The 26,829-nt window shown below is 45.6% G+C and overlaps 2 protein-coding genes across 2 annotated transcripts in view; both read left to right on the plus strand.

Annotated features, from left to right (window-relative positions):
* The window catches only part of EPS15 (epidermal growth factor receptor pathway substrate 15), a 155,621-nt gene extending 153,599 nt beyond the window's left edge, over window positions 1–2,022 (plus strand). Inside the window, exon 25 of the mRNA XM_007459632.1 lies at window positions 1,819–2,022. Coding sequence (XP_007459694.1) covers window positions 1,819–1,965 — 147 coding nt within the window. The 3' untranslated portion in view covers window positions 1,966–2,022. The remainder of the gene's footprint in view (window positions 1–1,818) is intronic.
* Window positions 2,023–12,802: 10,780 nt separating this feature from the next.
* TTC39A (tetratricopeptide repeat domain 39A) overlaps window positions 12,803–26,829 on the plus strand; it is a 56,056-nt gene continuing 42,029 nt past the window's right edge. Inside the window, exon 1 of the mRNA XM_007459633.1 lies at window positions 12,803–12,904. Within this exon, the coding sequence (XP_007459695.1) occupies window positions 12,852–12,904 (53 nt within the window). The 5' untranslated portion in view covers window positions 12,803–12,851. The remainder of the gene's footprint in view (window positions 12,905–26,829) is intronic.

Genomic DNA, 26,829 nt, shown 5'->3' on the forward strand with positions numbered 1-26,829 from the left:
GTGTCACTCTGGAGGGACGGACATTAAGCAATGACATGTATTCCATCATTATTTAGATAAAAACAAGGCTTTTTTTTTTTTTTTTTTTAATAGAGTAACTAACAGTGTTTCATTTTCCCAGATGTTTTTTCAGGGAAAATGACCATCATTATCGCTGTCTATTTTATAACAAAGCAATTTTCCTCTACTTAATACCTTAAGCACTTGAGATGATTTTAGAAATAAGAGATCTAGTGGCCAGGTGACTCTGACCACAATCTGCCTTATGTCTCCCTCAGTGTAGCATTGAGTCCCTCAACCCGTCACTTTATCCCTGCAGCCATTTCTAGTTAAGAAAGGAGTTAGGCAGGAATCTGTATGCAACTAAGGCAGACAGAATTAGTCTCAGCTACCCAGCTTTTGAATCTGTACTCTTAAGTTTCAGTGGCTTCCTCTGAATGTAAAGGAGCAGAATAGGAATCAGTATTTTGAATACTGGAAAACAGAGAGTGTCAGAACTATCCTGCCTTTTATTAGATGGAATTTGAGTTGTTTCAAGCAGAGAATCCAGAATTGCTCTTCTTAGTATAATCCTCTTAATATAAAATAAACTTCTGGCAGTTTGTGGCATTTAATACCTTAAATATGATTTCAGCTAGTCAAAACCTGGTTGGAATGAGTCTTGAACAATAGCTAAGGCATTTTGCTTATTTCATATTCCAGAATCTCAGTATAGTATAATATTAAGCAGCTCATAATAAAAATGTCATCTTTTTTTAATTATGAAAGATTTGTTAAATATTATAAGTTTCAAAGGCCCTCTAATTCCCTAGGGAAAAAGCTACCATTTTCAAAAAGCCTGACAGTTTCTTTCACTTCATCCTATTATGGTATTCATCTTGTTATGGTATTCCTCTGTATGATAGGACTTGAAACCGGGTAGAATTTTTTTATTTAGTATCTGCTATGGTTGTTCTTTCAGGTGGATAAGTGTATTTCCTTGACTTAATAATTACCAGCATTAAGGTGTTATTTAGACTAGGTCAAAAAGTTCTCAATGTCTACTGAATTCTTTATAATGCATTAAAAAAAATTGATCAGGTTCACATCTTATTTAGTATATCCAGTACTCTTATTTTATGTATAACAAAATTTATGTATGTATAGATATTCTTTGCTTCGTAACTTTTCTGTACCTGAAGGGCTAGGATAAGGAAGGAAATCACCAGTGAGATTAAGTTGAAAATGATTTATCATGTGAGGATACTCACTGAAGTTGAAGTAGTAAATGTTTCACATTAGATAAATATGCTATAGCCCTCTCCTGTTTTTAAATCTCCTGATTCACCTTAAGAATTTCCACTTTGGGGCTTCCCTGGTGGCACAGTGGTTGAGAGTCCTCCTGCCGATGCAGGGGACACAGGTTCGTGCCCTGGTCCGGGAAGATCCCACATGCCACGGAGCGGCTGGGCCTGTGAGCCGTGACCACTGAGCCTGTGTGTCCGGAGCCTGTGCTCCACAATGGGAGAGGCCACAACAGTGAGAGGCCCGCATACTGCAAAAAAAAAAAAAAAAAAGAATTTCCACTTTTTAAAAAATGATGTTTTAATGTTCAGTTTTATAGACTGTAGACTGCATTAATTTTTAAGATTAAATCATATTTTAATAACTGATTAACTGTGTTTTCAGAAAAAAATTAACAATTAACAGGACTATTTACAGAGTCCTTCAGAAGGTGAAACAAATAGTTAAATATCATTTCGTAAAAGTTCTTTTTCCTTCTTGTGTTTGTTCTGCTCATGAATTTATTCGTTTGTTCATTTGTCTTTTAAATGGCAGTATCCCTCTGAAGAAGATATGATTGAGTGGGCCAAGAGGGAAAGTGAGAGAGAGGAAGAGCAGAGGCTTGCCCGACTGAATCAGCAAGAGCAAGAAGACTTAGAACTGGCTATTGCACTCAGCAAATCTGAAATATCAGAAGCATGAAGAATTTTCCTGTTCTTTGTCAATCACACAATACTCTTCTTCCTGAATACTGAAGCTATTTACAGTGTGTATCAAAACTACCTATGAGCATGGGAATACAAAAGGTTTGAGATTCCTGTAAATGTGACAAAAGTTTTTGTTTTTTTTAAACTCCATTTCAGATTGTCCTTTTTTTCCCCCTGTAAAAGCGGTAACCCAGATAACTTCACCTAGGCCCCCGTTTTGGTGTGCATTTAGTGTGAGCTTTTGCCTGCCTGTGCTACTTTTACTTGGAAAGCTAGAGCACCCAAGCTTCTGCCTTCTGGAATATAGAGAAATAGTATCATCCCTTTGCTACCCTTGTTCTGTAGTTACTCTGATGATAGCCAGTGGGGTTCTTAAAGTTGGCAGTATTCTCCCCTAATTTAAATGGTTGAAAGAGGGGAAGGGAAAGAACATCCTATTTCATCTATGATAGAGCAAATTGGCTAGTTTAAAGTACATGTTTGTATTTCCTTATAATCAAAATACTGTTCAATTTGTTTTTTATAGACAAGAAAAAATATTTTGCATAAATTGACTCCACTATCGAAAAAGGGATGCTTTAGATTGAACCATTATAGCTTCAGACTCAATCTTTTCCTAAATAAAAACTTTAAAGCCTCATGTTTGAAATATATTTAAAATTTTCTTCTCTGGACTTAGGGAATTTTAGATAAACACATACCTCTCCATAATTTTAAGCACTAGAGAGTGGAGAAAAATTACCACTTAAAATATACCCATCAATATAAGGTAAGCAAAAATCTTAACCTGGCAGCCATTCTGCCACTGCCATGGCACTGTCCTCTTTAGTTCATGGTAGGTTTATTTTTCTACTTTTGCAGAAGAAACTTTAGCAAGCTAGAACTGGAAGGTACTTTAACTTTTTGTATACATATATATATTTTTTTCTTTAATGAAGGTTCAGTTACTTGAAATGTAAAAACATTCACTGAATACAACTGAAAAAAGTGACATGTATTAAATCATATTATTGCTTTTTGTCCATTTTTGTGGATTAAAATAGTTTATTCTCTTTGTGTTTTTCACCTACAAAATTGGCAGGCTAGCAAAAAAATTTTGTGTTTTTTAATTGGGAGAGAAGAGACCTGCCAAATTATCGAAGCTCTTTATGTGTTAAAAGCCTATCTCCTGTAAAATTGACCTAGCAGACAAGCTGAATTTAAAATGGACTGTGAAGTAGGCTGTAAATTGTAATCTTAATTTTTTTTAAAATGAGTCAGTGATTTAGATAATGTATTGAAAACCAAGATAAAGGAAAATGCACCTAAAAACTAATTAAATATCTCTGTGGTTACCAAGTCAAGGTGGTATTGATCTGTGTTAATCAGAGTAACTTGTTGCCTAGCCTATGAATAAATTCCAAAATATCCAGTTCATTTCATCTTTAAATGGTGCTTTTTTTCTCTTCCACACACAATTGAATCGCTGCAGTTTAAAACAAATTTGAACCACTTTCTTGCACTGCTAGCTTTTTTCTACTTTTATAGATTAAAACATTTCAGCATAAAAGTCATACATATGAAGCAAGGGCTGAATCATAATCACAGGGGTTTAATTTTGATAAACCAATCCAGTTATAAGGATATACTGCAAAAGTTGATTGAGAAAGTAGTATTGGGAGTTGTGAATGGTAGTGAGTTTTGGGTTTTTTTCTTCCCCTTACACTTTAGGAAAAAGGTAAGTTGACTTGAACAACCTTCTTTTGCACTGGGAAAATGAACAGATGTTTGAAATGGTTTTAAAATATTTTTTTTAATTAAAAGAACACTCTGGAAAGTACTAAATATTTATAACTTATAGACACCAACTTTCGATGTAATAAGTATACCTTAATCTTACGTGTGTTTAACTGGATTACATAGATTCTTATCTTTTATTAAAATATGTATACTCAGTGGACCAATATAATATATTAAAGTATGTATTTTTTATATATATATATATATATATATATATATATACATATATATATAAATCTCCATGCTCACTTGTGTAGGATGAATGTCTTAGAGTCATTTATGATTATATTTTATGCTGTTGACTCTGGCTCCAGAGCCTGTGCTTGAAAAGGACAGATAAGTATTCCTGAGAGCTAAGTGGCACTACTTATGAAGTTTTAACCATCTTCTACCTACTTGTTCAGGTTTATTTGAGTTCTCTTTATAGAATTTTCTCTTATGTTTCAAACTTCTAAACTGTAGCCTGTAATTATGAGAACAATAAACTTTAAATTATAATAAACCATACTATCCATACATCCTATCTGAAATGGAGTTTTGCATGATTCTCTGTTATGTCCATGCTGTGTCTAAGGAGGGGTAGGCATACAATCAGCACAGATTAATATGTGTAAACTGCTTGAGACAGTACCTGGTATAGAATAAAATACTCAATAAATGTTAACTATTTTTTAGTTGACATGTCCTGTTTTTTTGAAAGAAAGATAGGAAACAGGTATGCATAGAAACAGTGCCTGAAACGTGGGTGGTGTGTATCTGTTTGTTGAATGAGTATTTGTGACATGGACTCTAGGAGGGCACTGTGGTGTGAAAAATTCAGACAACGCTGGTCTGCCATTTTTAGGAAAGATGACTTTGACAAAGTTACTTAGCCTCCCTGAGCCTCATTTTCTTCTAATGAACATCATAATACCCAACTCACAGGATTGTTCTGAATGATTTGAGTTTAACAACTTTTTAATATTATTTATTTTATCAAACAAATGCAGCCATGTTATTATTAATAGTGAAAATAGCTATTGGTTATTGAATGCACTATACTAAGCACTTTATGTGTGTCTTCTTGTTTAATCTTCACAGAAGCCCTAAGTAGTACTATTATTATCGCCTGTTTTAGAAATAGGAAAAATGAGGCTCAAAAAAGTTAAAATAGGGCTTCCCTGGTGGCGCAGTGGTTGGGAGTCCGCCTGCCGATGCAGGGGACACGGGTTCGTGCCCCAGTCTGGGAAGATCCCACGTGCCGTGGAGCGGCTGGGCCCGTGAGCCATGGCCGCTGAGCCTGCGCATCCAGAGCCTGTGCTCTGCAACGGAAGAGGCCACAACAGTGAGAGGCCCGCGTACCGCAAAAAAAATAACAACAAAAAAAAAGTCAAAATAATATGCTTCAGATAATACTGCTAATAAGTAGATGAGCCAGGAATTGAACTCTGGTCTCTCTGATTCTAAAACATGATACTCTTTCCAGTTGACCGTGCTTTGTCTCCTTTTCTGTGAAAAAAATATTGCCTATAGGAAATGCTAGGAATAGGGCATGATAAATAATAACAGATAACATATATTGAGCTTCAGGCAGAATCCTTAGTGCTTTACGTATATTATTTCATTTCATCCTTAGAAAAGTAACCCTGTAATGTATAGGTACTATTTTTGTCTCCATTTCACAGAGGAGGTGCCCTGATTAGGACACAGTTATGTAGCTAGTAAGTGACAGAGCTGGAATTTGAACCCAGAAGACTGGCTCTACCGTTTTGACCACTGCTCTCTATTCCTGTTAAAGGTGAGAAGCCAGAGGAGAACTGTCATAAATAGAATAATCCATGTAATCTCTGCTCTTGAGGATTAATGAAATAAACCTACTACATAGCACATGGCATCTTATAAAACATTTCCTAATTCATTTTCATATTTAATCTTTACTGGGATTTAGAACAGTTTTTGACACATGAAAGCACTCAACCATTGTAAGTTACCAATATTATGATAAATGATAAATCAGAACATAGGGGAGATAGCCAACCTTTCTTTTATTAAAGAAATACAACTTTTAAAACCACAAAAGCTGGCAAAAACAAAAAGTAATTTATTAGTGCTGGCAAAGCTCTGGAAAGAATACATTAAAAGGTAGGCAAAGAGTAGATTTTGGAGAGTTTGCCACACAGATGGAGGGATGGCATTCTAGGCAGAGGCCATGGTTGTATAAAGAAAAAGTGGTAGCACACGACATAGTGTACTAGCAAACAGCAAATATCGAAGTAGTTCAGTGTAACTAGAGTCGATTTGTGGGCAAAAGAGTGAAGTATTTGTGTTTGTGTGTAAGAAAGGTCTCACTGGTAGTGATTTGGTGGAGTGCCTTAGAAGGAAACCAGGTAAGGCAGGGAGAGCAGGTGAAGGCTGATGGAGTCATTCAGGTGAGATGGTAGGTACCTAAAATATGGCTGTGGCTGAGGCCCGAGAAAAGGGGGTTGATTTAAGAGAATTATCAAGCCTTAGAGTCTGATTAGATATGGGTGGTGAGGGGAAGGGAGTGGTTGCAAACTTCAGCCAGCATCAGGATCACCTTGAGGGCTTGTTAAAGTACAGATTGTGGACCCCATCCCCAAAGTTTGTGATTTCAGTAGGTCTAGAGTGGGACCTAAGAATCTGAATTTCTGACAAGTTCCCAGATAATGCTGAAGTTGCTGGCCCAGGGACCTTGCTTTGAGAACCACTAGAATAGGGACTGACTTCCAGGTCTCTGTTCTCCTGCACGTCTTATTAGATGTACTCATTTGTTTGCAGTGTTGTTGCACCTTGTCATTCTGTACTTGACCTGTCGCTTCTGCTTCTAATCTTTCTTGTGGATAAAGAGAGTTTTTAAAAATAATAATTGCAAGCTAACAGCACTTACTATGTGCCAGTACTATTTGAAACACTTTAATATACGGTCCCCAACTTAATGATGGTTTGACTTATGATTTTTTTACTTTATGATGGTGCAAAAGTAATGCATATTCAGTAGGAAACATACCTTGACTTTTGAATTTTGCTCTTTTCCCAGGCCAGCAATGTGCTGTACAATCCTCTCTCATGATGCTGGGCAGCGGCCGCAGCTCCCAGTCAGCTGCACGATCACAAGGGTGAACATCCAGTACACTTACAGCCACCCAGTACCCAGACAACTGTTCTGTTTTTCACTTTTACTACAATATTCAGTAAGTTACATGAGATAGTCAACACGTTATTATAAAATAGGCTTTGCATTAGGTGATTTTGCCCACCTGTAGGTTAATGTTAAGTGTTCTGAGTATGTGTAAGGTAGAGTAGGCTAAGCTCTGATGCGGTAGCTTAGCTGTATTAAATGCATTTCTGACTTATGATATTTTCAGTTTGTGATGGGTTTATGGGGATATAACCCCATCGTAAGTCAAGGAAGATCTATATGCTGATTCATTTTAATGTCCATAACAATCCTTTAAGTTAGTTACGGTTATTTGCAGTTTACAGATGAGAAAGCTGAGGTACAAAAAGGTTAAACAACTTGCCCAAATCACAGAGCTAAAAAGTGTCAGAGCCAGGATTCAAACCCAGGCAGTCTAGATCCAGAACCCATGCTCAATCACTCTGCTCTACTGAAGAAAACTTATATTAAAATACTTTTGATGTATGGCTCAATATTGTACCTCTTACTGCCAGAAAGCCCTTTATCATCTGAGTTTTGGGAATGCACAGAGAAGATCATTATCCTTCCATTCACCTTTGCTAAGGTGTATTGTGTTCTGGGTACTGTGCTGGGTCAGAGACAGAGAAAACTCATATGAGGCTATCAGTGGTATAGTGGGGGAGATAGACATTACTTACAGTTAATTTCACAACACTGCACATTGAAGCTTATGATAGGAGTGCTGGGACACCCAGAGGAAGGAGAGAATAGTTCTGGCTGAGAAGACTGGGGAAGGCTTCCCAGACGAGGTGTCCCTAGGACACAGTATTCTGCTCCTGGCATTAGTAAAAGTGTAGATGGCAACTGTCAAAATTAAAACAAAACAGCAACCATAAAAACACAGCTTTCACAAGGCCACATCATTTGATGTCAGAGCTCTGTTGACTGAAAAAGGCTGCCAGACAGTCTCCCAGGAAGCCTCATTTAAGTAATACTCATTACTTAGTGAAATCAAACTTATCCAAGGTCTGACCTTCAAGTTTAGAAACCTGATTTTCATCAGAAGAGAGACAAAGCTCCCATTAAGCAAGTTCACAGGGACTGATGTAAAGAACAAAATGTCAGTTTCCAGTAGAAGTTGCTATAGGGCTTGAAGTGCTCACAATTGGTTGAATAAAGATTCCTTCTCCCTGCCAGTGCTTGGATGCCTCCTACCTGTAAGGTTCCTCACTCTCTGCAGCCAGGGCTGCCTGTCCCCTCTGATGAACACATTTTTTAGACTAATATGTTTGATCAGGTTACAGTCTGGTTTGGCTGGTTGGGTAGCTTATAAAGTCTCTTAGGGGTGACTTTGCATATCTTTGCTTTCATCACATATGTAGACTCTGTATTTAACTCCTTCTAAAGCAGACTTTCCCCAGTTTATGAGTTCTTAGTGAAACATCTCACTCCCTGGGCTCTGACTTCACCCTTTTATTGATGTCATTTATTGAGTGTATATGTGCCAGGCCTGCTCCCTGACTCATTCTCCTCCAAACCGTCAACATGACCTAACAATTCTGCCTTTTAAGTATCTCTCAAATCTGTCCTCTCCATCCCTAGTGCCACTCCCCCAATTCAGGTCTTCCTCATCTCTCTTCAGGCTTTTGCCAAAGCTTCCTAATCTCCTTGCTGCCAATCTCTTGTTTTTCTCTCTGCTTCCAGACCATCCTCCGTGTTGCAGTCAGATTCTTCTAGAATCGAAATCTGCCCTATCACTCCTGTAATAAAACATGCCACTGATTCCCATCACATTCAGGTTAAAATCCTAACTCCTTAGAAAGCTTTTCCTTCATAACCTTAATTTCTGATTGATATTTAATCAGTAGTGGCTTGAACATGTAAGCTGGGTTTTTTTTTTTCCTCTTTAAACAACTCTTGAGAAAATGCTACCTTAAGGAAATAAAGGCACTCTAATATGATTGTAGCATATGGAATTCTTTGGGGATGTGCATAAGTTTACTCTCTAACTTGATGTTTTTCAATAGGCAGGTTGTAATTCCTTAGTTGGGCTGTGAAATCAGTTTAGTAAATCGAGCAACATGGAAAAAATGTAACCAGAGTAGTACAGGCATACCTTGGAGATAGTGCGTGTTCAGTTCCAGACCATCGCAGTAAAATGAATATCACAATAAAGTGAGTCACACGTTTCCCAGTGCATATAAAAGTTGTGTTTATACTACATTGTAGTCTATTAAGTGTGCAGTAGCATTATGTCTAAGAAAACAATGTACCTACTTTAATTTAAAAATACTTTATTGCTTAAAAAATGCCAAAATAATTACAGTAGTTACATTGAAGATCCCTGATCACAGATCACCATAACAAGTGTAATAATAATGAAACGTTTGATATTCCAAGAATTACCATATATACTAATATGCCTAAAATGGATAGCTAACAAGAGCCTGCTGTGTAAAAAAATAAAATTCAAAAATTCAAAAGAAAAAGAATTACCAAACTGTGACACAGAGACATAAAGTGAGCAAATGCTGTAGAAAAATTGTGCCAATAGACTTGCTCAATGCAGGGTTGCCACAAACCTTTAATTTGTAAAAAATGCAATATCTGCAAAGCGCAGTGAAGCAAAGCACAATAAAATGAAGTATGCCTGTAAAGCAGAATGAACACTCATATACCAATAATCAGCTTCAATAAATACCAGTTCACCTCCAATCTTATCTATATTCCTACACACTTCTCTTTCGTGTCATGTTGAAGCAAACCTTATATTTCATTTGTAGATTTTTCAGTATGTTACTGATCAGCATTTTAAAAATTATGAAATAGAGCTTCCCTGGTGGCGCAGTGGTTGAGAGTCCACCTGCCAATGCAGGGGACTCGGGTTCGTGCCCTGGTCTGGGAAGATCCCACATGCCACGGAGCGGCTGGGCCCGTGAGCCATGGCCGCTGAGCCTGCGCCTCCGGAGCCTGTGCTCCGCAACGGGAGAGGCCACAACAGTGAGAGGCCCGTGTACCGCAAAAAAAAAAAAGATTAAATTAAGGGAATAAACTTCAGTTATCTTGAAAGTTTATTGATACTAAATGTTCCCCACTGATTCTGGATAAACTGTCACACACACTGTGTGTCCACTATCCTCTTTTGTTTGCATTAACTCATTTAGTCTTCACGACAACCTTTGTGATAGGTGTTATTATTATCCTCATTTTACAGATGAGAAAGCTGAAGCACAGAGAGGTTAAGTAACTTGCCTGAAGTCACAGGCAGCTATTAAGTGGTGAGGCCAAGATTCTAACCAGGCAGTATGGCTCCAGAGCAAGGGAAAGAATAAAACCTGCTGTACCTTGGGATTGTTGTGAGATTCAAAATAAGCTAAGCTTTGGGAAAGTGATTCATAAATGCTGTGTAGCAGGCAGACTGGGGCTGGGGTTAAGAGCTTGTGTAGCAGGCAGACTGGGGCTGGGGTTAAGATACAGACTCTAGTCTGGCTGCTTGGGTTGAGTTCTAGCTCCTGCCACTTAACTAGCCTTTGTTATCTTGAGCAGATTGCTTAATCCTCTGCTTCACTTTCTCAACTAGAAAAATTGGGGTTGTAAAAAGACATACCTGATAGGATTATTTTGAGGATGAAATGAGTTGGTACATGTGAAGAGTTTAGAATAATGTCTAACAAAGTTCTAAGCAAATGATGGTGATGAAGATAAAGAAGAACATGATGATGAAGATGTCCAGATGTCAAAGAAAAAGAACAGGAAAGAAGCCTTGAAGTTTGAGAACGCTTGGATTGAATCCCAGTCCCTAATTTTTTTTTTTTCTTTTGGCCGTGCCGCTTAGCTTGCAGGAGTCTTAGTTCCCTGACCAGGGATTGAACCCGAACCCCCCAGCAGTGAGAGCACCGAGTCCTAACTGCTGAACCGCCAGAGAATTGCCCCCAGTTCCTAATTCGATCTCAGGAACATTTCTAAACTTCTGACTCAAATATTCTCAAAACAAGAGTTTCCCAGATTAGAGGTAGTGTATGTAAAAGCCCTCAGCATGGTGCCTGCCACTGAGTAGAAACTTGATAAATATTAGGCCTTTCTTCATTCTCTCAACACTGAACATCTACTATGTGTAACAGTGGTGCTAGGCTCCGTGGAAGACACAAATGTGAGACATTCTCTGTACCTTCAGATAGAAATCTGAAGAGTGAGACTAATATGGTCGTTGATAACCAATATAAGGATTAAAAAATATAGAGAAAAATGTAATCTCTAAAGAAGGAGGTAGTCCTCCACCGGGGAGATACAGGAGAGCTTTCTGTAGGAAGTGGTGTTGGTTGTGGGCCTTGCAGGCTGGGTGGGACTTTAATTCCACCCAGGATTAGACTGGGCTCGGGGCCTATAGGAGACCAGGCTTCTGAGGCCCTGTGGTATTCCTGCCTGTGAGCCTAGGAGGTAGTTGGCTATCTGCAGTGCCCAGTGCTGACAAACTGGGCAAAGCTCTGTGAGCTGAGGAGTTTGGGCCCATGGGTGCACTGTAACTGGAATTTCCAGATCTGGAAGCTCTAGCTTTGTGGTCAGATAGGCAGCATTCGCGGGCCCTTGTTGATCTGCCTAGAGCATGACATGAGTGCTCAGAGAGAGGGGGAAAGGTTGTATTTTCTCTGCTGCTTACCAAGGAAAAGTGAGAGAAACTGCCCAGATGATCCTTGAGGCTTCTGCCCTCTGCTTTGCCCAGGCCTCCCACTCCATGCCCCGCCTACCTGCAAACTACAGACAGGGCTGGGAGGGAGCCGCAGATGGTGCAGACAGATCTGGGTGTGAGGCTTGATCTCAGGGAAGTCAGTTAACCCCTCTGAACCTCAGTTTCATCAACTGTGAAATGGGGGTGAGTATTTAATAAGGTGAAATTAAACGAGAATTTGTATAAAGCACCTGGCTTAGGGCTTGGCACATTACAATTAGTCACTATTTATTGACACGTGATTTGTGTTGCACAAGACCTAGGATACAGACCCAGCCCAAAAGGAGACAGCAATGGTCCCATTGCCACCCTGTCCCTGATCTGTGTTCAACCCCCATACTGCCTCACAGAGAGAAGTCTCCAGGGACCCCTGAATCCATCCTACACACTGGACCTCGGAGCGATCCTTCTCAAATACCTCCCCAAGGTGCTCCCTTGTTCTTTGCCTTTAGTTGAGCCTTCCATGGAAGCCTGGTAGACTGCACTGCCAGGGGCTAACCTTGCTCCAGAGCTGATTCTTCTACTTGTTAGTTGTTTAAAATAAAAGGTAAAAATGTACATGACCTAAGGCAAAATACGGGGTTTCAAAGAAAGTGTGAACTGGAGACAGGCTCATCCTCCTCTGTCTCCCGTTCTCCGCTGGGAATCAGAGGTCTGTGGACAGGGCCACGTCCCAGTGCCTCGCCTGGTCAGCAGCCTCCACTGCCAGGCCCAAGCAGCTCCTTCCTGTCTGTCCGCCCCCTTGCCTGCCCCTCCTGCTCTGTGCCCTGCACTTGGGGGCAGTCCCAAGCCCCTGAGCCCATCCAGGTACAGCCCTGGCAAGACAGGTTCTGCACTTGGGCAGGTGGGAAAGGCATCGGTGACACCATCACCCATCGATACGGAGGACGGGCTCTGTACTGGAAGTGGAGGGGCCTGGGGTCAGTCCTGGTGCTGCCACTGGCCCTCTGTGTGACCTTGGACAAATCCCTGGCCTTCCTGGGTGGGCCTCAGTTTCTCCTTGTGTATACTGATGCGTCTCGACGGCTCTGGACGGTAGTGGTCTTGCTCTGGTTCCCCAGGTCCGCTCCCGGGACACCGACGTCATTGCCAGGCAGGGAGGCGCCCGGCCGCGGCGGGGAGGAGCCACGGGTCCCGCCCCGCCCAACCCGTCCAGGTGCTGCGGCAGGAGTCGCCGCTACAGCCACAGCCGCCACGAGGGGCCGCCCGCGCCTCCATCCAAGTCCGGCCCGCGTCCATGGCCTTTCTGACCGCCTGGAAGGGGGCGGCCTCCGGGGAAAGCGACCGCAGGTACCAGGCGGGGGCGGGGACTCGGCGGGAGGCACTGATGGGACTGAGGGGCGTCTGGAGAACAGTCGACGGGAGGGGCAGCTGACGGGACACAGCCGGAGACAGCAGTGTGCGGGCTGCTGGCCACGGGGTAACGGCCGAAGGGCCCGGGGAGAGGCAGCCCAGCCCCTCTCACCCCAGCCGCCCCCCGCCACGTATCCCTTGCTCGCGTGTTATGGCCCCCAGCAGGGCTGGGCCTGGGTGTGAAGAGATACACCCCCAGCACCCAGGTCCCACCCGAGCCCCACTTCCGGTGCCGCAACCTGTGAGCCACCTGTGAGGGCAACTCAGGTGAGCTGGACCTCGGGTGGGCTGGGAGTCAGGTTTGGGCAGCTACGTCTCCGTCTCGCCTTAGCAGTGTTGCTTACGCACGTGACCCTCCCCAGCGTTGCATGAGCAGAGATAGGGGTACATGTGCCCGGACAGGTGAGAGCAGATACACTATCCCCCGCCAGGGGTTGTCCACATCTGGGGGCAGCAGTGTGGAGGGAAATCCTGCGTCCCAGTGCCTGTCCATGGTGGAACTGTGTGCACCACAGCTTCTCCAGGGTCAACCCTTCAGGGATGTGTCATTGCCTCCTGTGTGTCACCTCCAACTCCCAGCTGTCCCCACCTCCTGGGTGAGTTGGTTTCTCCAGATGTGTTCTCATGAGAAAGGGGAGAGGGGACAGCCCTGACCTCTCTTCTGAGCTGTGACCCCCAATTTCTTTCCTTTATATATTTAAAGTTCACTCTGCTACTCCCTGGAGAAGGGCAATCTAACTGCCTTCCCAGCACCTCCATCTGACTGTCACATGGGCACATCAAACTCGGCAAGCCCCAAATCAAACTTCACATCTTCACCCCCAAACCTGTTCCTCCTCCTGTGTCCCCATGGCATAGTCATCCACGCAGTTGCCCAAGCCTGGAACCTGGGAGCCATCCCTCTCACCTCCCTCCCTCTTCTCCACCCTGGTCTCCAGGTTCTGCTGATTTGTTCTTTTTGATGTCTCTCAAAGCTGTTCATTCCCCCTGGACTATTGCAATAGCCCCTAACTTTTCCATTTCCGCCAGTCTTCCCCTTTCCATGCATCCTTCAGACTTGTCTTTTCTAAAGCACAAACCAGACCATGTCATTTTTCTGCTTTAAAGTTCTTCTATGGCTCTCTATCACAGAGGTGAAAGGTCAAGGCTCTCCAGGGGAGAATCTGTGACCTGCCCAGCCCCGCTTCCCATCACTCTCTGACCCTCACTCTGGTCTGGCTTTGTAGGGCTCTCACAACTGTGCTGGGCTGCTCAGGGCTACCTCTGCCTGGAATGCCATCCTCTACTCCTGACATTCACCCTATAAGATTCAACTTTAGGTGACCTCTTTTCTTATTAAAAAAATTTTTTTTGACTTTTAAAATAAACTTTCAATTCAAGGGTAGCACATATAGAGAAAAGTGCACACATTGTAAGTGTACAGCTCAATGACTCCTCACAAAGTAACCAGCACCCAGATTAAGACACAGACTATTACCAGCCCCCAGAGTCTCCCTTGTGCCCCACCCAGCTGCAAGCCCCCAAAGATAACTATTGATACTATCCTGACTTCTAATACCATAGGTTTGATTTGTCTGGGGTTGTTTGTGTGTTTGTTTTAATTGAAGTATAGTTGATTTACAATGTTGTATTAATCAGCAAAGTGATTCAGTTATCCATATGTATATATATATATATATATATATATATATATATATATATTCTTTTTCAGATTCTTTTCCATTATAGGTAATTATAAGATACTGAATATAGTTTCCTATGCTATACAATAGGACCTTGTTGTTTATTTTATATATGGTAGTTTGTATCTGCTAATCCCAAACTCTGAATTTATCCTTCCCCCACCCCCTTTCCCCTTTGGTAACCATAAGTTTGTTTTCTATGTCTGTGAATCTATTTCTGTCTTGTAAATAAGTTCATTTGTATCATATTTTAGATTCCACATATAAGTGATATTATATGGTATTTGTCTTTCTCTGTCTTACTTTAGGTGACCTCTTTTAGAGAACCTTTCTGAGCCCACCCTGAGTCAGGCTCAGAGGCTTTCTGGGCTCCAGCATCTTTGCTTCCCTCTCATGGCTCTCATTCAGTTTTTCAGCAAACATTGTTGGGCACGTACCATGTTCCAGGCATTGTACTAGGTACTGTGGATATGGTGTTACGACATACAAGCCCCTGCTCTCAGGAGACCACATTCTAGTGGGAAAGACAGATTAAACAACTAGGCAAATAAGTAAACACCAGAAACAGATGCTGTGTAAGGCTTAAAATAGAGCCATGTGATAGACAGTAAAATCCATCTTTCCCAGAGCATTCCCTGCAGTGAGGATAGCTCCTGTCAAAGCCTGAGATGTGTCTGAGGAGCAGAAAGGTGTGTGTGTTGTTGAGGATGCCTGCCTGTTGGGATCCAGGAGGCAGGCTGCCCAGAAGAGGGCGGAGTTTGGATTTCATCGTGTGTTGGGAGCCACTAGAGGGCGTTAAAGAGGGGAATCACATATTTAAAGATGATCCAGCTACCCCATGGAGAAAGGATTTTAACGCTGGGGCATGGTCACCCCTTTCTGTCTCCCCACTACATATGGAGAGGGGATGGGGTTCATCTGCCCCCATGTCCCCGAAGCCCAGCACAGAATGCTTCGGTTTTGATGAGAACCTGGGGGGATGATTTCTGAGGAGGGTGAGATCACAGTTGGGGTGCTGAGGACTGGCTGGGTTTACATGGATTTCTTGCCTGCCTGCCCTCCTGTAAGAACCCAGCTGTGCTCTGTCCTGCAGGCACCCTGCGTGCTGGAGTGTAGGTGAGGGGCCTGAACACATGTACCTTTCTGCTTCAGCTGGAACTTGCTGGACACAAATACTCAGAGAATTCTGACTCCCAGTGGCCCTCACAAGATCTCACACCTGGGGCAACAAACCAGGTCTCCTTTCTCTCAGCTCGGGACCTGTGACTTCTCCACCCTCAGGCCTCACCCACCACGCTGCCTGGCTGAGGGGTGAAGGGCTTGGGAGGGTGCTCGGCCCCTGCTCTGCCACTTACATACTGGCTCTATGACCCTGATTCAGTCGCCTGACCCATGTGAGCCTTAGTTTACTCAGCTATAAAATAGTAGCTACTTACCAAGTGGCGGAAGACCTGGTGAAGCCACATTGGTAAAGGACCTAACAAAAAGCCACCGAGCATATTCGGTGACCAGTAAATGTGAGTTCACTGGTACGAGGGAATCTTCCTTCTGAGGTATTTGCATTGAACAGAGGGGATTCAGAAAGGTTTGGGAGCCAATGTTAGGATTCCAGGCACCAGGACTGGGTAGCCAGGGACTGTTAAGAGAGGGATATGATGCCTGTGCATCTTAAGATGGGGATGGCCACCTACTCGACCTACAAACAGGGTCCCTTCCCAGTCATACCAGTAGCCCCTGCCCCCCCCCATGGCTGCTCCCATAAGAGACAGCACCAGGAGCAGAGGGGCAAGTGCAGGCAGGCAGAACGCGTTTCTAAAATAAATTAATTCATTTCTTTATTTATTTTGGCTGTGTTGGGTCTTTGTTGCTGCGCGCAGGCTTTCTCTAGTTGCGGTGAGCGGGGACTGCTCTTCGTTGCGGTGCGCGGGCTTCTCACTGTGGTGGCTTCTCTTGTTGCCGAGCACAGGCTCTAAGTGAGTGGGCTTCAGTATCTGTGGCACGCAGTCTCAGTAGTTGTGGCTCGCAGGCTCTAGAGCGCAGGCTCAGTAGTTGTGGTGCACGGGCTTAGTTGCTCCGCGGCACGTGGGATCTTCCCAGACCAGGGCTGGAACCCATGTCCCCTGCATTGGCAGGTGGATTCTCAGCCACTGCATCACCAGGGAAGTCCAGGCAGAACGCTTTTGAGAGAGTAATTCAGTGGCAGAGCTTGTAGGAGGGAGGGGCTGCCCCAAGAATGGAGGGGACCTGTTGAAGAGGCTGGGGGCCTGCTGGGCCGTTGTTGACAGATTTCTTGCTCTTGGTTTGAATCTGAGCTCAAGGAGCTCTCAGATGCCTCCAGGTAGGGAGTTTTGAATTTGGTGACTGGAATCCTTGGGCAGCTATGGTGTCCCTTCCTTGGGGCTCGATGTGGACTCAAGGCCAGTGCTGAGTTTTCACCTCTGGGATTCTCTGATCCTGTGAGCTGAGGCATCTGTGATCACCAGACTCATGATTTAAAATTCCAAATGTCTATGATGTTGAAGCTACTGACCCCAGGATTCTGATTTACCCCCTGTTGCTGAGGGCAGCTGCATGGAGTAGGAGAGGGCTCTGGTGTGGGAGGCACAATGTGGTCCCTCAGATCCTCAACCCCTGGTGAGGATACCATGGAAAAACTCCAAGTAACCTTTGTCCCCCTTTGTCAGTTATGGAGGGATTCTGACTTGGGATATTTTTGGTCCTTTCTTGAGGTCAATGGAAAATAGATTATTTAGGTTGCAATTTCAGCTCTGCCAGCATGCCACATTTCCTGAAATCTCTTCAATCTGTAGCTCTAGTTGCTTGAGTTGCTTTGTCCTTCCCCTGAAAATTTCTGCCTCTCAGCTCAGTTTCTGTCTGTGGTCAGCTCCATTCTCTCCTAACGCTCACCTACTTCTCTACTCAATGCAAGACAGGGCTGCCAGCCGTTTCCAAGCTCACGTCCTGGGACAGTAAGACAAATCAGTGGAAAGTCCTCTGGAGCCACACAGGTTGATTTTGAATCCTGACTCTGGGCCTTTCTACCAATGTGACCTTGGACAGGTTGTTTAAGTTCTCTGCGCCTCAGTTTCTTCATCTGTAAAGTGAGGGTAATGGTAGGACTTGACTCACAGGGTTGTTGTGAGGACTGCATGAATTAGTTTATGCAAAGCACAGAGGCTCGTCCTTGACACATAGTCGGTACTATACCCAGGAGTGTTACTGATTATTATGATTAGTCTCCCCAGGCCAGGAGAGAAAGGGGCTTCTCCACCAGCTCTAATATGAAAAATCTCAGGGAAATATTCCAATTGGTTCTTTAACCAACCACTGTGTCCTGAGAGGTGGGGTCAAGGAAGAGAACGCACCTCCCGTTCAGCCACTGGGGCAGGAGAGGAGACGAGGAGAAACAGTTCTCTAAAAACAAGTGGGTGGCAGGGAAGGGTTCAGGGTGGGGAGGGTTGTAGCATACACGTGGCCACACGGCAGGCCTTAAAATAAAGCCATAGTTTCATGAAGTACCCAAATTATGATCTCCTTGGAGCACCGCTGCCCATCTGTCTCAGTCTTCCAGCTGTTGTTGACCCCCTGGGAGCTGGGAACTAGTCCCTTATGAACCCCTCTTGGGACCTGTGCCACCCACCGCCCCCTGCGATTGTGGCTTTGCCAGCCCTAGTCCCATCCTCTCCATGACTACCACCACCTCCCTGGCCTGGAGAGGGTGTAGGCTCTTTGCTTATCACCCCATCCCAAGGGTGGGACAGACCTTTTCCCTAATTCCCTACCACTTGACTAGGACCAGGCTGTAACTTTTAAGGCCACCTTGGGATACAAGGAATGAGCAACTGAGTTTTATGATTCTATGGCTCCTCTCCAAGCCCCTCAACCATCCTGGAAGGAGCCTTCCTGCAGAACTTCCACTTCTGGGAGGGCCCAATGTATGTCTTCCAGCATCTTCCCTCCCGAGAGAGGAGGAAATTTCTGCCTTAACCAAGACAACCAAGCCTTCCTTTCCTTTCTCAAGATCAGCCCTTTCCCAGGTGAACAGCAGTGCAGAAATCTACTGCTTTCAGGTAAAATCCTTTGCCCAGCCTACTAACTGGCTGGTTATATTATAACCCAGACAATTATATTAGGAATTATGACGGTGGCTGGGACATCAGGCACCCGTCCAGGTAGACCTGGGTCTGGTCTATTCCTCTTTTTTTTAATTTAGATGTTGGGGGTAGGAGTTTATTAATTAATTTATTTATTTTTGCTGTGTTGCGTCTTCGTTTCTGTGCGAGGGCTTTCTCTAGTTGTGGCAAGCGGGGGCCACTCTTCATCGCGTTGCGCAAGCCTCTCACTGTCGCGGCCTCTCTTGTCGCGTAGCACAGGCTCTAGGTGTGCGGGCTCCAGTAGTTGTGGCTCGCGGGCTCTAGAGTGCAGGCTCAGTAGTTGTGGCACACGGGGACCAGGGCTCAAACCTGTGTCAGCTGCACTGGCAGGCAGATTCTCAGCCACTGCGCCACCAGGGAAGTCCCTGAACTAATTCCTTATCGATGGGCATTTGGGTTATTTCCAGCTGTATCTTTATTATAGGAAATACTATAATGAACATCAATGTACAATAAATCTTTGTGTCTGATTATTTCTTAAGACATGTTTGCTACCCAGGTGTTACTGGTCATCTTTCTGAGGCTTTCAGCCCATAATTCCAGTTGCCCTTCAGAAAGATAGTGCCACCCTCTACTCCCACCAGTAGTGAGCGAGGTAGCACATTTGCCCTGAGGGCATATAGTAGGTGTCCAATGGATGCTGCTCTGTCCTTCTGGACCTGGCCAGGTCTGGGTGCACATCATAGGGGAAATGCCTCTTCTCTGGACAGGGAACCCATGTCCCCTGCATTGGCAGGTGGATTCTCAGCCACTGCATCACCAGGGAAGTCCAGGCAGAACGCTTTTGAGAGAGTAATTCAGTGGCAGAGCTTGTAGGAGGGAGGGGCTGCCCCAAGAATGGAGGGGACCTGTTGAAGAGGCTGGGGGCCTGCTGGGCCGTTGTTGACAGATTTCTTGCTCTTGGTTTGAATCTGAGCTCAAGGAGCTCTCAGATGCCTCCAGGTAGGGAGTTTTGAATTTGGTGACTGGAATCCTTGGGCAGCTATGGTGTCCCTTCCTTGGGGCTCGATGTGGACTCAAGGCCAGTGCTGAGTTTTCACCTCTGGGATTCTCTGATCCTGTGAGCTGAGGCATCTGTGATCACCAGACTCATGATTTAAAATTCCAAATGTCTATGATGTTGAAGCTACTGACCCCAGGATTCTGATTTACCCCCTGTTGCTGAGGGCAGCTGCATGGAGTAGGAGAGGGCTCTGGTGTGGGAGGCACAATGTGGTCCCTCAGATCCTCAACCCCTGGTGAGGATACCATGGAAAAACTCCAAGTAACCTTTGTCCCCCTTTGTCAGTTATGGAGGGATTCTGACTTGGGATATTTTTGGTCCTTTCTTGAGGTCAATGGAAAATAGATTATTTAGGTTGCAATTTCAGCTCTGCCAGCATGCCACATTTCCTGAAATCTCTTCAATCTGTAGCTCTAGTTGCTTGAGTTGCTTTGTCCTTCCCCTGAAAATTTCTGCCTCTCAGCTCAGTTTCTGTCTGTGGTCAGCTCCATTCTCTCCTAACGCTCACCTACTTCTCTACTCAATGCAAGACAGGGCTGCCAGCCGTTTCCAAGCTCACGTCCTGGGACAGTAAGACAAATCAGTGGAAAGTCCTCTGGAGCCACACAGGTTGATTTTGAATCCTGACTCTGGGCCTTTCTACCAATGTGACCTTGGACAGGTTGTTTAAGTTCTCTGCGCCTCAGTTTCTTCATCTGTAAAGTGAGGGTAATGGTAGGACTTGACTCACAGGGTTGTTGTGAGGACTGCATGAATTAGTTTATGCAAAGCACAGAGGCTCGTCCTTGACACATAGTCGGTACTATACCCAGGAGTGTTACTGATTATTATGATTAGTCTCCCCAGGCCAGGAGAGAAAGGGGCTTCTCCACCAGCTCTAATATGAAAAATCTCAGGGAAATATTCCAATTGGTTCTTTAACCAACCACTGTGTCCTGAGAGGTGGGGTCAAGGAAGAGAACGCACCTCCCGTTCAGCCACTGGGGCAGGAGAGGAGACGAGGAGAAACAGTTCTCTAAAAACAAGTGGGTGGCAGGGAAGGGTTCAGGGTGGGGAGGGTTGTAGCATACACGTGGCCACACGGCAGGCCTTAAAATAAAGCCATAGTTTCATGAAGTACCCAAATTATGATCTCCTTGGAGCACCGCTGCCCATCTGTCTCAGTCTTCCAGCTGTTGTTGACCCCCTGGGAGCTGGGAACTAGTCCCTTATGAACCCCTCTTGGGACCTGTGCCACCCACCGCCCCCTGCGATTGTGGCTTTGCCAGCCCTAGTCCCATCCTCTCCATGACTACCACCACCTCCCTGGCCTGGAGAGGGTGTAGGCTCTTTGCTTATCACCCCATCCCAAGGGTGGGACAGACCTTTTCCCTAATTCCCTACCACTTGACTAGGACCAGGCTGTAACTTTTAAGGCCACCTTGGGATACAAGGAATGAGCAACTGAGTTTTATGATTCTATGGCTCCTCTCCAAGCCCCTCAACCATCCTGGAAGGAGCCTTCCTGCAGAACTTCCACTTCTGGGAGGGCCCAATGTATGTCTTCCAGCATCTTCCCTCCCGAGAGAGGAGGAAATTTCTGCCTTAACCAAGACAACCAAGCCTTCCTTTCCTTTCTCAAGATCAGCCCTTTCCCAGGTGAACAGCAGTGCAGAAATCTACTGCTTTCAGGTAAAATCCTTTGCCCAGCCTACTAACTGGCTGGTTATATTATAACCCAGACAATTATATTAGGAATTATGACGGTGGCTGGGACATCAGGCACCCGTCCAGGTAGACCTGGGTCTGGTCTATTCCTCTTTTTTTTAATTTAGATGTTGGGGGTAGGAGTTTATTAATTAATTTATTTATTTTTGCTGTGTTGCGTCTTCGTTTCTGTGCGAGGGCTTTCTCTAGTTGTGGCAAGCGGGGGCCACTCTTCATCGCGTTGCGCAAGCCTCTCACTGTCGCGGCCTCTCTTGTCGCGTAGCACAGGCTCTAGGTGTGCGGGCTCCAGTAGTTGTGGCTCGCGGGCTCTAGAGTGCAGGCTCAGTAGTTGTGGCACACGGGGACCAGGGCTCAAACCTGTGTCAGCTGCACTGGCAGGCAGATTCTCAGCCACTGCGCCACCAGGGAAGTCCCTGAACTAATTCCTTATCGATGGGCATTTGGGTTATTTCCAGCTGTATCTTTATTATAGGAAATACTATAATGAACATCAATGTACAATAAATCTTTGTGTCTGATTATTTCTTAAGACATGTTTGCTACCCAGGTGTTACTGGTCATCTTTCTGAGGCTTTCAGCCCATAATTCCAGTTGCCCTTCAGAAAGATAGTGCCACCCTCTACTCCCACCAGTAGTGAGCGAGGTAGCACATTTGCCCTGAGGGCATATAGTAGGTGTCCAATGGATGCTGCTCTGTCCTTCTGGACCTGGCCAGGTCTGGGTGCACATCATAGGGGAAATGCCTCTTCTCTGGACAGCCTTGCATAGTTCCAAAGCTCTTTTGGGTTCATTTGCTTATTTAATGCTCACGACAGTCTTGTTATCCCTGCTTTATGGATGAGGAAACTAAAGCTCAAAGAATAATGATAAGGCCCCATTCCAAGAGCTTTATGTATTTTATCTCATTTAATCCTTACAGCAACCCAGTGAGGTTGGTGCCATCAACATCCCCATTTCAGAGATGTAGTGCAGCATGTCAGAGGTGGGGTATAAGCCCTGGCTTGCAAACCTGCTCTCTGAACCGTTCCCTGCCCTGCCTTGAGCTAGGCAGGATGACTAGTCAGACTAGGATGACTGACTTGCTTGGGGTTTGGAGCAAGGACATGGTGGGGCAGGAGTCCAGCCAGATCTTCCTGGTCCTGCAGCCCAAGTTCTAACCTCTGACGGGATGCCACTCGATGCCAGAAACCCTTCATTAGCATTCTGTATCTTCTTTTCACTCAGAATTGTTCTTGGTCCTTTGTGCCTGACTGGAGGCTCCTTTCTTAGACCCACCCTTGGCAGCTCCTGGAGACCAGGCTTTCATAAAAGAGCTCAGATCCCAGAACTGAGAACATCAGAGCAGGGAGGGTCCTTGACTTCCTGGTGCAATCTTCTCTCCCTTTTATATTTGGTGGGGAGAGAGAAACTAAGGGCCAGAGTGAGGCAGTAACTTGTCTGAGGTTCACAGCTAGTAGGGGCCAGAGTCCTTGAGGAGGAAGGGGGCCGGCCCAAGGAACAGGCCTCGTGCTCCCTAAGGGCCTCTCTCCAGGGAATACTGAAGAACTGTGACTGGTTCAGCCCTCTTCCAGGGCCCTTTGTGGATGGGCCTGTTTACTTGTGAATTATTAACGAGCCCAAGCCTGTAAGCTGCTGGGTGGGGCTCACTCACTTTAAGAAAACCTGCTTTACAGCCACTGGGAGGGCTCTAGGGTCTGAGGTGGATAGTTCTGGGCTTTAGAGACAGTGGGGGTGGGGCTGGGGGTGGAGGCTTTCTCCAGGGAGAGGTCTGGAGAAAGGCACTGAGAATAGGGAAGGGGACAAGGGGTCACCCAAGTAATGCTCAGTAAGCATTACTACCAGCATCCCTGAGAGGTTGGCACTATTATCCTAGGTTTACAGATGGAAGACTGAGGTTCAGAGAGGAGAACTGACTTCACAGCTTAAGCTCCTTCTACGATGGCATCACTTTTCACATGCTCACACCCCTATTTCTGTGACACACACACACACACACATTTCCACACATTTTCTCTACAGGATAGAACTGAGACCTGGTTTAAGTTATGGCTAGACCTGAGTCCAAGCCACACTTGGTCCAAGCCTCAGTCTTCTCATCTGTAGGATGGGAGATAAAGCTACTATGGAGCTTTCTGGAGCATTCTGAGGAGGTTTCACTAAACAGATACTTATTGAAGACCTTCTTCTTTTTTTTTTTTTAGTTTTTTAAAATTTGGCCACGCTATGCAGCTTTCGGGATATCCCATAGTTCCCTGACCAGGGATCAAACCTGGGCCCCGACAGTGAAAGCACCAAGTCTTAACCACTGGACCACCAGGGAATTTCCTGAAGGCATTCTTAAGCTGAGAGATGGTATTGGTGAAAACAGTCTATATTGAGACATCTCAGGGCCACTGAGAAGCGCAGTGAGCCCAGTGGTTTGTTCTTGCAGGCTGGGGAGAAGATGAGAGAGGAAAACAGGCCTCACATCTCCCAGGCACCAAGCACCAGAAAAAAAGGTCCCCTGGCAGGGGAGGAGGGAACCCAGGACTCAGGATGCTCTCCTGGTCTCCTGGGAATGAGCAGGTAACCTGAGCAGGGTCACCGGGGTTGGGAGGCAGAAATAATTGTGACTCACAGGCTCCCCAGGGTTGGGGCTAGGCAGGAGCTCTTGGGGGCCGGGAACTACCCAGGTGGAACCCTCAGGAGGGGTGGGCCACTCTGATGCTCTGACTCACCAGGCGAGTGGCCCCAGCATCACTGCCACCGTTGTGGCATGGGCAGAGTTCCAGCTCTGAAGGCAAAGCTAAGCCTCAGTTTTCATCTGGAGAAGGGGGAAAATAATAGTATCTACCTTGGCACTGTCACCACCATCGTCAGGGCACTTATGTAACACCATAAGCACATGCTAGGCACCATTCTGGGCGTTTTACACATATAAATGCTTAATCCTCACAATGACCCTTTGAAGCAGGCAGTACTTCCATCTTACTGATGAGGAAACTGAGGCTCAGAGAGGTGGTTAAAAGTATGCATTAAACGAGATAATCCACATTACATACTTAACATGTGTGGCACATAATAAGCCTTTGATGAATATCAGTCATTATTATAATCGTTACCTCAGAGGAAAATGGTAAAGTGCTAGGCTCAGTGTTAAAGTTTTCGGTGATTAGTTAGGCACTGATACAGAGATGTCTGACCAGGCCCTACCCTCCAGAAGGTCCCAGTCTGATGGCAGAGACAGTCACATACAAACCTCACTCCACCCCCACCATACACAGATGGTGTTCACCCAGGGTGATAGGGGAGGTCAAAGTGGGTTAGAGCAGTGTGTGCCCAGGAAGCCCCTGACCCATCTAGGGAGGAAGGGCTTCCTGGAAGAGGAGGCATCTGAACTGAAACCTGCAGGGTGAGTAGGAGCTTTTGCACAGGGCAGGATTTTAATAAATGTTGGTCAAATACAGTAAAGATTTACTTTGAAGCTAATGTAGCATAAACCTTCAGAACTCCTTACTCACCTGGCCCCTCCCAAGGCTCTGGGAGGACCCTGGCAATTTTATATTGGTAAATTTGTATTTTTTTTTTTTTTAAAAAGAAGCCTTTCGGACTTCCCTGGTGGCGCAGTGGTTGGGAGTCCGCCTGCCGATGCAGGGGACACGGGTTTGTGCCCCGGTCTGGGAAGATCCCACATGCCGCGGAGCGGCTGGGCCCGTGAGCTATGGCCGCTGGGCCTGTGCGTCTGGAGCCTGTGCTCCGCAACGGGAGAGGCCACAGCAGTGAGAGGCCCGCGTACCAAAAAAAAAAAAAAGCCTTTCAATTGTACGATTTTGGATCATCCCTTGGTTAAATGAATGAATAATATGTGACAAGGAAGAAGGTGTGTTCCAGGCAGAGGGAACAGCATGTGCAAATGCCTAGAGACCTGAAAGTGCCTGGCATGTGATAAGACCCCCCAGCCCCCCACCGCCAGCCTCCTCACCCAGGCTCCTCTTTACACACAGTGCTGGTCTTCTCACCAGCTTCACAAACTCCAGCTGTCCTCAGTGTACCTTTGCCCACTTCCATGCTTTTTCATCCATGTACCCATCTGGTACATCCTTTCTACAACTTCATTGTGTATAAATAATACAAACTTCAAGGCTCAACTCTGTCCACCTTCTCCAGGAAGCCCCCAGCCTATGTAGCACTCTCCCTTATCTGGACTTCTGTAGATGACAGTGGATGTCATCATAGCCCACTCCTTGTAGTTAATTATCTTTTCCATGCTTATGTCAGAATCCCAGAGGTGGGATAACCCTTGCTAGTGAGCACCTGGCCTCTGCTCACATATGGACAGCATAAGAACTCACTACCTTTCTAGGCAACCTGTTTAGATTTAAACAGTCATCTCCTAAACCTCTCCCCTCTGCCACCAGGCCCAATTGCCTGGCTCTCCAAGGACCTAGTCCAAGCCCTTTTTGCTTCTACAGACTCCTCCTGTTTCCTGTTCTAACATCCTGGAGCTCAGGGCAGATCCAGGGGTGCTGGAGTCCCTCCTCCTTCTGTCCCCTGCCTTTGTGAAGGGACAGTTCTAATGGCAGCCACGTGCTCTGATGAGTCATGATTAAGAGTGCTCTGATGAGTCATGATTAAGAGCATCTGGGGCCTGGACGTGGTAGCTGGTTAACTCTTCATCGGCCAGTGGCTCTTCTGCCAGGAGACCAGGTCGGCTTCAACCCTGGTCCTAGACATATACCTTAGGGCTGGGCACACAGTAGGCATCTGAGGAGTGTTATGGGTGACCCCACATAGGCCCTGGGGATTCAGGGGAGAGGGGACCCAGAAGGCAAGGGTGTGCACTTTGGAGTCAGGAGGGTTGCGTTCCAATCACGACTTGCCATTTTTTAGGTGAGTGGCCTTGGGCAAGTCACATGAACTCTGTACCTTAGTTTCCCCATCTGTAAAATGGCAGCTATGGGGACTATTTGAGGAGGCGAGTGTGAACTGCTGGCTAGCAGTGAGTGCTAAACCGCGTTATTTTCTGCCTTCTGGTCTCCTGCAAACACAGTCAAGCTGTGGACAAGTGGGTGGGATTAAAATCCAAGCCTGACTCTGGAGGCCATGTCTTTCTTTGCATGAATGCCCCCCACCGATGCAGTAGGATGATGAAGGGCTCGGGTCGAGGGCGGTGAGAGTGGCAGGGAGGTGGACTTCAGGGCTAGGAGAACTTCCCGGGACCACACTGGTGGGGCTCCTTAGGAAGGAGCGAGCCCCCGCTCCCGGAGGCATGGGCCGGGCAGACCGGCGCCCCGGGGTCTTACCCGTCAGAGCGGAGGTGGGGCGTGGGCGCCTTCC

The sequence above is a fragment of the Lipotes vexillifer genome, unplaced genomic scaffold, assembly GCF_000442215.2.
Source record: "Lipotes vexillifer unplaced genomic scaffold, Lipotes_vexillifer_v1.1 scaffold525, whole genome shotgun sequence".
NCBI lineage: Eukaryota > Metazoa > Chordata > Mammalia > Artiodactyla > Lipotidae > Lipotes > Lipotes vexillifer.